The sequence below is a fragment of the Hippichthys cyanospilos genome, chromosome 8 (assembly GCF_059441005.1).
Source record: "Hippichthys cyanospilos isolate Australia breed blue-spotted pipefish chromosome 8, RoL_Hcya_1.0, whole genome shotgun sequence".
In the NCBI taxonomy this organism is placed as follows: domain Eukaryota; kingdom Metazoa; phylum Chordata; class Actinopteri; order Syngnathiformes; family Syngnathidae; genus Hippichthys; species Hippichthys cyanospilos.
The window spans coordinates 14019697-14031180 of record NC_142376.1 but is presented as its reverse complement, the minus strand read 5'-3'; the positions used below and the strand labels follow the sequence as shown (position 1 = coordinate 14031180).

General features: G+C 39.2%; 1 protein-coding gene and 1 non-coding gene across 2 annotated transcripts; one reads left to right on the top strand and one right to left on the bottom strand.

Annotated features, from left to right (window-relative positions):
* Positions 1 to 1676: 1676 nt before the first annotated feature.
* trnaq-cug (transfer RNA glutamine (anticodon CUG)) lies at positions 1677 to 1748 on the bottom strand. The gene has a single exon. It is a non-coding gene; the product is annotated as a tRNA-Gln (tRNA).
* Positions 1749 to 2249: 501 nt separating this feature from the next.
* gpr137ba (G protein-coupled receptor 137Ba) lies at positions 2250 to 11445 on the top strand. The gene is made up of 7 exons (XM_088421248.1): positions 2250 to 3375; positions 4987 to 5036; positions 6301 to 6523; positions 6603 to 6749; positions 7904 to 8032; positions 8282 to 8403; positions 9722 to 11445. Exons 1-7 carry the CDS (start codon positions 3007 to 3009, stop codon positions 9834 to 9836), a joined length of 1155 nt encoding a protein of 384 aa, XP_088277374.1. The 5' UTR covers positions 2250 to 3006; the 3' UTR covers positions 9837 to 11445.
* Positions 11446 to 11484: the final 39 nt, after the last annotated feature.

Sequence of the window (11484 nt, the reverse complement as noted above, 5' to 3'; positions counted from 1 at the left end):
GGTACTTGTACCACATATTTGAGAATTACTGCAATAGACATTTTATATTTTTATTAGCTACCAGGATAATGCTAGATGTTGCAGTAAGTAAAGATGACAAAGTACTGCTGACTTGATCTGACATTACCAAATAATTGTGTTGTGTTTGGTGTTATGAGGCCAGATTGATCACAAACAGTTAAGTGCTTTTTTTTCTTTAAGATATGATGTATGGATCTGTTTACCATCACGGAAAGTTCCAGCTTTTGTCGCCATAATAAATGTGTGACATCACAATGAAATATCCTATACTGTGCAGCAGAATTATGCACTTCAGTTTGGATTATAAAGACTCCAAATAAAGGATCCACTGTGTGGAGATCCACTGAGGCCATATTAGTGAATTTGGAGGCAAGCCAGATGGCCATCAGGGCACTGACATCACCGCATGGCCCAGTGACCACCAACAGAACCTGACAGCCACTTCGATTGAAACATTATGGTCTTGAGTATACACTCATCTACAAGGGCGCTGTAGATGAACTTTTTCTCCAATGCTTTTGTTTTCTGGACAGATACTTGATCCTGTTAGCTCAACTACATGCCACAGGGTCTGATGCCAGCTGACCTGTGCGTGTCATCCTGTTGACCTCATCTCTTCCTTCTTCAAAACAATTGTATTTGCTTTGTTTTAAAAAGCTGAGCCAGCTGCATCCACATTCCACATTACGTTTCTCTCCTATATACCCCATAGGTTTGGATAGTAGATTGAATGACAATACATAAATCAAGAAAGCTTCCACAATTCTAATTTAAATTAATGAGCACATTCCTTTTATATTCATAGATTATATTTATAAAATCAAATGAGGTGAGATTTATAGTTTCCAGAGTATAAATGAGATAGTTATGTATGGGCTATTTTCTGAGGGCTTAATGTCCAACACCTTTATTGATATGTATGTTTTAGACCTAGTTTTAGAGGACAAGGGACTGTAAACTATTTGGTAAGATTTGAAAATTAATAAGGCATTCGAACAAACTGAGATTTTCCAGCCATTCATTGATAAAACCCTGTGATAGTAAATAAACTCATTTAAATCTGAATAAGGACACTTGACGCAGAAAATTGACGGATGGATGATAAAATCTTGAAAATGAACAAGTTATCAAAATCAAAAAGTCATAAATTTGCCATGCGGGTAGCCAGGGTTCAGTTACCACTTTGTGATGTTTTGAATTTGATTGTGAGTGATTGTCTTTTTCTACTGTTATGTGACCTGTAAATGACTGACGACCATGGATGGATGGATGGATGGATAGATAGTTAGCTGGATAGAAAATGAATGGATGCAAGTGAAAAACTTTCGAAATGAACTCCAAAAAAGATCTGATTATTATGTGTTTAACAGCGCTCTCGTGTGGCTGTTTTGGGTGGTCCGATGATGGCGTAGGAGATTCCATTTTAATAATGCACAGTAAGTTGGTTCTCTTTATAGTTCATCATATTTAGTTCACTGGGAGGTAAAAGTGCGTCCCGTATAACTTTGGAGGAGAGGCTAACTGCAACTTGGATTGGGCTGCGCATGAGAGGGCCCATTTTTACAAACATGCATTCACGCGCACGTTCATGTCTATGGTTAGTTTGAGTGACCAACATTCAAGCATTTTTAAAGGATGTCGGACGATAAAAACTCAGGTTCCACCGAGATTTGAACTCGGATCGCTGGATTCAGAGTCCAGAGTGCTAACCATTACACCATGGAACCCTGCTGCAGCACTCTTGTGTTGAGTGACAGGCGTAGCCGTGTCACTGATGAGGGCACTCTCACCCTTGACAACAATAAACAAAACTTACTCGTTTGACTCTATTCAAATTCAGATCTCAAATTTTTACCATACAAAGGGGTGTTCTCTGATAAAGGCTTAACATTGGAAAAAATGCCTAGTGTTTAAAATCACAGACAGGCTGGACTAGAGATGAATGTTTTTCTAGAGGAAATGTGATTTCAGTCTTCATGGGTACATATGTAAAATATAAGTTTATAGGGACATGTTACATGACGGTCTGGTGTAGAAGTCAGTGGTTTTACACCCTGAGAACTCCAGGAGTTGTTTAAAAGGAACAAGACCTGGGTAATATATTTATATATATATTTCAATTTTTTTTGAAATATTTCAAATGAAGTCAAGATTACTTTTGGAGAACACAGCTTTACTATGATCCCAAAGGAGGACACTTTTTTTTTTTTATCAAGGGCACGAATATTGATTTATTTTGTCATTATCTATTATTTCCAATCAGTTAAATAACAAATCACTATTGAGAATAGGGTTCCGATACATTTACCTATCTTGCCAGAGCACTGCACCCCCGCCCCTCCTTCAAAAAATATTTGCGCTACATAGCGGCTGCTTGCCTGAAAAAAAAATTCACAGGGAACATCACTGAGAAAGGTTGAGAATCAAAGCTCTATATTAAATACTGGGTTTCAAGAGTGTGTTATTAGTACCCCTCTTTTGTATAAAGGGTGAGTTCAATTGAGTGTAGAGCATTCTATACATACAGTACTACACTATGGCCAAACGGGAAGTAAGTTAAGTTCTCTGTAGCTAATCGTCTACTGGGTGTAAATGCAAAGCGGCATATGCCTCGGGGGACCCTTTACTGTGATGGGTGGCTTCCCATGACAGGGTTAAAGGTACAGCAAGCGTGCGTCAGCTGATGCGGTCGATGACGTCACTAGGAAGGGGGCGTGTCATGCCGCCGGAGCCAGCCAGCCTTCAGACGAGGGAGGGAAGCAGGCAGGCAGGCTTGCAGCTTCTTATCCGCCGCGGGTGCAACTCGGAGAGCGAGCGGCCATCCTCAGCGTCCATCATGTGTCTGCGCCTGTGTCAGGCTCAGGAATTGAGCCTCGTTACTGCCTTGCCGCTTCCCTCCTCTTGACTGCGTGCGCGTGTGCTCGCATTGTCTCCGCCGGTTTGAGCAGCTTTTGACGCGGTCGCTGGTTGGAAGCCGGCTCCTCCATGGAGGCCCCGGCGCCGGAGGAGGCTCGGGATTCGTTCCCACTGCCAACTCTCACGCCTGCCGTACCCCCTTACGTGACCCTGGGTCTGACGGTCGTGTACAGCGCCTTCTACTCGCTGCTCTTCATCTTCATCTATGTGCAACTGTGGTTGGTGCTGCGCTACCGGCACAAGCGCTTCAGCTACCAGACCGTGTTCCTGTTTCTGTGCCTCCTGTGGTCGGCCCTGCGCACGGTGCTTTTCTCCTTCTACTTCAAGAACTTTGTGACGGCCAACACTTTGGGGGCTTTTCCCTTCTGGCTGCTGTACTGCTTTCCCGTGTGCCTGCAGTTCTTCACACTGAGCCTCATGAACCTCTACTTTGCACAGGTGAATGCCAACATGATGCTGCCATTTGCAAACGGGTTGGATATACAAAATGTCGACTCGAGATCTCCAATGAACGTTAGAAACTACATGCTTTGATACACCTGTACAGTCAAACTACAGTACCATCGTCATGACCAACAATATACATTACAGTGGTAAAGCAGGTCTCAGCACTCATCTAAAACGAGTCTGAGGATTTTCTTCCTAAAAAAATAAAAAAGTACAATGGTGCAATGAGATACAAAATTATCCCACTTTTACTTCTCGAGATACGAGCTGTCATTTGGCAGATTTATTTATTTTGGCTTGTTATCTAAATTTTAGCTACACGCAAGCAATGAAGTCATTTCAACACACTTCACAACAAGCAGCGGTTTGGTGTATTGCCGTTCTGCCATCTGTTCCGTTGTTCAGCACAATGCTAAAGGCCAAAGACTGGTTAACAGTGTTGTAGCGGTACAAAATGCAAGCAACATATATTTGCACACAAGTGGTGGCGCAACACATATAGACTGCTTCTGTAACAATACTTACATCTGTTCATTATTCTCTGTGACTAATAATCAACTATTATGCAGTTTACTGAGGAGTTTTGATCGGGTCCTTTTATAAACTCAACTTCCAAATGCAGTGGGACATTGTGTGAAACATTAATAAAAACAGAAATAAAATTTTCCTCAGAAAATCAAAAGAAATCTCTGCACTGAAGCGGCTAGGTTACCAACATCAAATGTTGTGATCTTCAATCCCTCAGACCGCTCTGCAATAAAACATAGAATTATTATTTTCAGTTAACACAGCTTTGCACTCCATCTACAAATGTATGTTAAAACTTGACCATGTGATGCAAAGTCCACCAACAACACCCAGAAACACGATGAGCTTTTCTGGGCCGGTGCTAATCTGAAATGGAATCATGCAAAGTGGAAATGTGTGCTGTGATCTAATGAGCCCACATCTCAAATTCATGGATTTAAAAAAAATGAAACGACTGGTGAACATTCCAATTTGTACATTAAGAATAGAGAAAAAAGTCCATTAACAAAGGTACAGCAATTATGTCCTTAGTAGTTCATTAAATGTTGTTAAAAGTAAAGATGTTTCGTGGTAAATGTTAGAGGTGTGCCAAAAAATAAAGATTCAGAAAAAGAATCAAGAATCTCATCTTGCACGATTAACAATCAATATATAATGTCCCCAAATCTATTTTGTATTTATATTAAAATAAAACAAATCCTTCCTGTTAACTTTCAGTGATGAAAAAGTGAGGTCCTATTTTATTTGAATTTATTTACAACAGTCATCCTACTGAGGTGCCTGTGAGATAAGATACTCCGTTCCCATCAGCTTTTAGGGGTGATAGAGTGACTCATTCCTCATCTGCTTACATAATTCACGTATCAAACAATAGCTTCTCGAGCCGCTAACGAAGGCTTATTCTTAGCAGCAGTAGAAAGTGTGTGTGGTGGAAAGTGTAAAGCAACACAAGCTTCCTGTTTGGTGATTTTTTGTTCTCGCTAGAATGTGAATAGAGAAGTGAACATGGATAAGTTGTTGCATTACAACAAAATGAGGACTTTATTGTAAACTATGGACGCTTTCTCTTGACAGGTCGTGTTCAAGGCCAAGTCCAAATATGCACCAGAGCTCCTGAGGTATAGGTAAGAAAATCCATTCGGATTCAGTCATGTGACAGGCTTCAGAACCCGGTTAGGACAAACTAACCCTCGGATTTGTAATTTGTTTCCTCTTACTGCTGGACAAAGTCCCAGCTTGGTAAATTTACACTGTTAACGCCTTCATTGTGGTGTTCAGCCTTTCTCCTAATCCAGGGGTCTGCAACCTTTAACATTCAAAGTGCCATTTTGACCCGGGTTTCACGGATAAGACAACACTGGAAGCCGCAAACACTTGATGACATATAAAGGGGTTAGCAGCAGCTTTTGTTAAGCTCAGTAGTACTCATTATTTTCATGAAAAGAAGCAAGCAGACTGAACCAACGTTTGAATCCAGCTGCGTTCACGAACAGTGGCATAAAATGAGATTTATTATGTTAAGAATTCTTGAAGCGCTGCAGTTTGTTTTGTTTACTAACCTGTGTTATTTTATTTTGAAATTTTAATCAGGAAGGCTACGCTGCATTTCCTGTTTACGTTCGCTGTTCGTCATTTAGCTTTTAGCGGTGTTCATGTTTACAAATGTTGTTACCTTTTTGGTTTCAAGAAAAGAACGAGCAGACTGACCCACTGTTTGGTCACACGCAGCGTCATTAAGATGACATTTATTTGGAGTTAAGAATCCTTCAAACGCTTTCGTTTTTTATGTTCAGTTATATTTTACTCTGAAAACGTGCTTTTAATCCAATCCACTTTATTTATATAGCACAATTTCAAACAAACGCAAGGTTTCCAAAGTGCTATACAGGAAAAATAAAACAATAAATAGGTAACACAATAAAAACACATTAAAACAGTAAAATCAAGTCAAATAAATAAAATAAGATCGAGTACGATCAGGCAATACTCTGCAAGGTGTCGAAAGCCATAGAGAAAAGGTCTGGAAGGCCGTGCTATATTTCCGTTTTCTGTTTTTACTTTCCGGAAACTGATTGGCTGTCACAATTCACGTTTCGTGTCCCGTCGCACCAAACACGTGCTATAGATGTCGCCCTAACACCCAATCACACAAACATCACTGACTGTGATTCAAATGCACTGCTTGTTACACCATCCACATAGTCCATCTGAACCAAGCTTTATTTATTTACCCAAACCATGAAGAGCCGCAACGTAAGGATAAAAGAGCCGCATGTGGCTCCGGAGCCGCAGGTTGCTGACCCCTGTCCCAATGCAACGGGTAACAGCGGCAGTGACTTGCTTAGACGGAATAACAATGGGGAACCTTTTGTCACTGTGTCCCCGCAGGCTACCTTTGTACCTCGTCTTCCTGTTCATGAGCGTGCTGTTTTTAGCCGTCAACCTGGTGTGCGCCATGTTAGTGAGGACGTCGTCCGCAGATGCCCGCATTGTGGTGCTGGTGAGGGTGGCCATCAACGACACCCTCTTTGTCCTGTGCGCCGTCTCGCTAGCGCTGTGTCTCTACAAGATCGCCAAGATGTCCCTGGCTAACATATATCTGGAAGCCAAGGTGAGAAATAAGGGCAGTGCATGAGAACTCAAACGGGTTGAATGTGGAGTGACATGGGTTGTGATTTTCTGTTCTGCAGGGAACATCGGTGTGCCAGGTGAGCGCCGTAGGAGCCATTGTCATCCTGCTGTACTCATCCAGAGCCTGTTACAACTTGGTGGTCCTCGGACTCTCAAACAAAAGCATAAACTCCTTTGATTACGACTGGTACAATGTTTCTGACCAGGTAAGCCTCAGAATGTATTTGCATTGTACATTTGCAGCTTTATCTGTGGCACAACGTAATATAGAGCAGCCCGGGAACTAATACTGTAGTTGTAAGTCATTTGGCTGCCCTCTACTAATTCTTTGAGTGCCACTGACGTGAAAGGATGTCAATGGGAAGCCTACCGAGAAGCGGCATGAATGTCAAATGATGTCAACTCTGTTTTCTTATGTATTTATGTATCTTTTATAGGAATGGGTGGAGAAAAATTTTTGAGTTGTTAAGATGGGAGGGGAAAAAACATTAAAAATTGTCTGGTGCTAAAAGAGATTTAAAAAATCGTTTATATTGGGGGGAAACTTATATTGGAAGTTTATCAGCATTTTTTTTTAAGGTGCAATTTTGCAATTTTCAGAGGGGAGGGTAGTTTTCCCATATTTAAAATGACATTATACGTCTGGTTAAGAAGTGTGTGTTCTCTCTCAATGGAGCTCCCCCAACTGCAATGATGAAAAATTGTGGCCACCTCTTATTTAAATCTATCCCTGTATTATGTGTAGTATATGTTACTCATTTATATGTGTCGTCTAGGTAAGTTCTTAACAAATGTAGTCCACATATTTACAAGCATTTAGCATTGTTTTGAGGCATGAACATTCGAAGTGATAAAGTCAAAGCTTTGTCTGTTTTATCGTTGTAATCTGATTTAGGACTTACTTTCTTTACACTCCACTGGTTTGGTACAATTTTGTGAAGCCTATAAATGCTTGAAAGCGCGCGAGTCAGTGTTTGCAAAGTTAGCTCTAAAAGTAGTCGATAAATAATCTATTTTACATAAATTAATGTTTGAAACACATTTATTTGAGCAAAAGCTGAAGCTACTGTAAGACTGAAAGATTTATCCGTATGTATTGTAAATCTGATATTGTACTGTGTTACATATCATGCAGATGCCTTTATTGCTTTGTGTTCATTTAAATAAGAACATGAAAATGACCTGAAAAAATTAATCACATATTACATCGTAATCTCAATTAGGTTATTTCTAATTAAAAATCATGCAGCCCCAATTTGTCCATTTGCGATTGAAATAAACCAGAATAAATAAAATACCGAAAATTGAAACAGGGTAAATTCTCTGAATTACTCTATTTGGTTTGTTTTTTTTCCTTCAGGCGGATTTACAGTCTACTCTGGGCGACACGGGCTACGTTGTCTTCGGGGTGATCTTGTTCATATGGGAGCTGCTCCCCACTTCTCTCGTAGTTTTCTTCTTCAGAGTTCGCCAGCCCAATTTGGACAGGGTGAGTCATCAGTCAGCATGTGCCTTTGCTTCCCTTTTTGCATCTTCCAGGCGGGACAAATTGATCGCCGCAAAGCAGGTGACGCTTTTACTTTGTGCAATGCTTGAAGTTTAATCGTCAGAAGAAAAGGAAGTTGTAGTGCAACTTTTATCAGCATGACGCTCAGTGGAAGGAGGTGCAGGAGACTGGAAATGATGATTCATTGAAGCAACAAGAAAACAAGAATTGTGGGTTGATCTTGTCTTGCAGACTGGCTCCGGGCTTCCCAGTCACGTCTTCTCCTCCAGGGCTTACTTCTTTGACAACCCTCGACGTTATGACAGCGACGACGACCTCGCGTGGAGCGTCATGCCTCAGAACATCCAAGCCAGGTATAAAAGTCAAAAAAAGCATTAAAAAAATGCAGTTACAGGTGGGCTGGACAAATTATGGAATGCGGGCGATATGTGGCCCGTTCCGTTATGGCCAAGGTATACGTTACATTGAACAGGTATGTGAAAAAAATGAAAACATTTGTTTTAGCAACAAAACGGCCACTAAAAAGAGCTTGACAAAAGAAATCAATCTGTGTTTAAATATTGTCAACATGTTGAAATTTAAAGACGTTATGATGTTTTAAAGACATTAAAAAAAGTTGGCAAAAAAGACCTCTTGTTTCCAACTCAAAACCAGCAAATGGTTTGGAAGGGTTTTCACTTTTTTTGTTTTGTTTTAAAGAAAAAGTATGGTGAGTACGGCTCTATCCCCTGACTCTCCCGACCATGCAAAATTTTCCTATTGTTTAATTTTTTTATGCATCATACAAATAAGCTAAAAGTTTGTTTTCTTCCAATACCTCCAAATAAGGCATGTTATGCTGATTTAAAAAAGAAGAAGCAAATTTGTGTTTTTTCAAACATATTTTGAGCACTCTCTGTGCTTGCGATGAACAGAAATATTTCATGAAAATCAAAGATTTGAGAAAAAGGCGAAAGAGTCCACTGTACATTTAATTTGTAACGGATGCAGAAAACACAATTTTAACCAGCCAGAGTGCATTTTTCTGAGTAGAGAGCAAACAGACCTGCATGTCATGATCACATGAAAATCACATCACAAAAAAGAAAAAATCAATTCTCACATACCGACAGTTTACTGCATTTACTTTTTCGGGGGACCTGTGTGGTATTTGTTGCTTATATTGAGCATTTTCCCCCCTAAATGTTTTTCTCTCATTTGTTTTTGTCAATAAATAATGAAAATAACATTTAAATGATTTGAAAATGCGTGTTATTAGCGAAAGTACTTATCTAGCTAATTTACTTAAAGAGGGTAGTTTGCAGTTGTAAAACTGCTAGCAAGATTTGAATGTAGCATTATTGGCAATAACAAGCCATCATTAGCGATGTAAACAAGCCTACTTTAGGAATGGCTTCTACAAAGGCAGTGTGACTTATTTGTTATATGCTGTCGTACTTATATCACTAAATTTTATGTTTTTTAAGTTTTATTTCGGAAAACTCGCTATCACTTAAAAGTAAAAATGCTAAATGTACACTGAGTAAAATAATGCAACATAATTCTGAAAATGCCTCTTATAATTATAAGCAAATAGCAGTACTATAAAAAAATTTTGGCTTTAAGAAATCAAATGCGGCCCACACGTTTGCCCACCTCTGACTCAACGGCACGCTTTTGTGTTTGTACCAGTTTGGTTGCCGACAGTTACGAGTGGGGCAGCCAGAGCAACAGCATCAGCGCGTACGTCGGAGGGGACGACATTTACCACCTGCCGCCTCCTCCAGAGGAGCTCAACCATTACTGAATATGAGGTCACAATGACTTTCTTGACTCCAAATGTTTTTTGCACAATTATTATCCTTGTGAAGCACACTGGACTCATTAGTTTTGGAAAAGAACTCAGAAACGTGCCAGTATATGAAAGGACCACTTAATGAGAAGACAATTTGCACAATTCATGTACAAACAGGGCCCAATTAATACTGCTTTTCCCCCCATTTATATTGATATGTGATTAATATATTTCATGACTTTTTGCATTCTGCACTATATACCTATGTATGTGAATTTCTTTTCATACGGATTTGTTTATAGTAATATTTTAGTTTAAATCATCTAGTTTAAATAATTAAAACAGTCAATATTGTAGTAAATTGTATTTTTAATCACATATTTTTTGTGCCAAATAGGCACAACAAAAGAAAGTGTGGATACTATTTGTGCATGTAATATACAGGTGCATCCTAATGAATTAGAATTTCATAGAAAATGTATTTATTTTAACAAACAAATTAAAACCCCAAATTCATTCACTCAAAAATACTTTTCAGAGCTCAATTCTAACCATTTATAAAGATTATTGTATTTTCTTAATAATATTCTATATTCTCGAGATAAATTGTAGGTTTTTCTTAGGTGTGAAAACAAGTCATTGAAGTCTTCTTGAGGAAAGAAAGAATGGATTTTGTGTTGAAATACGTGTTTTGGAAGACAGCTGTTTTTGTGAGCACAAGAATTTTATTTATTTTTAATGTTTTTGTAATTTTAGTTCATTCATATACAATTTATGGATTCCACGTATCACATGTAGTTTAAGTTTTAATTGCTGATGCGGGTTTATTGATGTTTAAATGCTCTAAAAACCAGCCTGTGTTGTACACTAACGCCCAGTAATGCACACGCGTGACGGTATTATGAGGGGTATTTATTTGAGTAGGACACCACTGAAGGCCTAAGTGTGAAATACACGGACCGCCACCGGCAGTAGCTGGGGTGCGAACGGCGAAACTGTTGTATAGGATTTGTGTAGACCTGAATATCAAGGTTTCAGTCTTTACTTGCCGACAGATTGCTGTCCAAAAATGGCAACGCAGGTTGCCTAACCAAGGTTAAACACATTCAACAAACAAGTCGTTATGTCAACTCTACCTTTTCAGATTATAATAGATGACTTGTGTTTATCACATTCTAATTTATTTAGATGCACCTGTACTCATATTGGTCACGAGACACACTTTGACAATGTAAAGATATATTGTACAAAAAATACTGTTTTGATTAGGACTGTTAGGCAATGTTTATTGTAGTTTGCCAATGTGTAAAACTCAAATGCAATGTTCTTTTAGCTTTGTTGCAGCTAACCTGTTAGAAACACAGCTGAACGTTATCACTGTGTTCTTCTACACCCTAATAACAATCCAGTTCATCAAGTTTTTAACTGAGGATGTTTTTAAACTGTGTAGTGAACGGCGATGTGGAAAAAGACCAGCAGGCCGTATTTGGTCTGAAAAGTCATGTTTTATTCACACTATTAACATAAGGCTGAAGTCCAAAATGTGTCGATATGGATACAGACTGTACCCTAAAATTTATTGTGCTAAAAATGGAAGAATTAAATACTGTCTAGTAATTGACATGCTTTGCCTGCTGATTCTCCATCAAAGGAAAGTAAT

What these genes read in the sequence shown, in the direction of transcription:
- gpr137ba (XM_088421248.1), top strand. Translation starts at nt 3,007, where the DNA reads ATGGAGGCCCCGGCGCCGGAGGAGGCTCGGGATTCGTTCCCACTGCCA. An exon ending in GGTACAATGTTTCTGACCAG is followed by an intron (nt 6,750 to 7,903) that starts GTAAGCCTCAGA and finishes TTTTTCCTTCAG; the next exon opens with GCGGATTTACAGTCTACTCT. An exon ending in CCTCAGAACATCCAAGCCAG is followed by an intron (nt 8,404 to 9,721) that starts GTATAAAAGTCA and finishes TGTTTGTACCAG; the next exon opens with TTTGGTTGCCGACAGTTACG.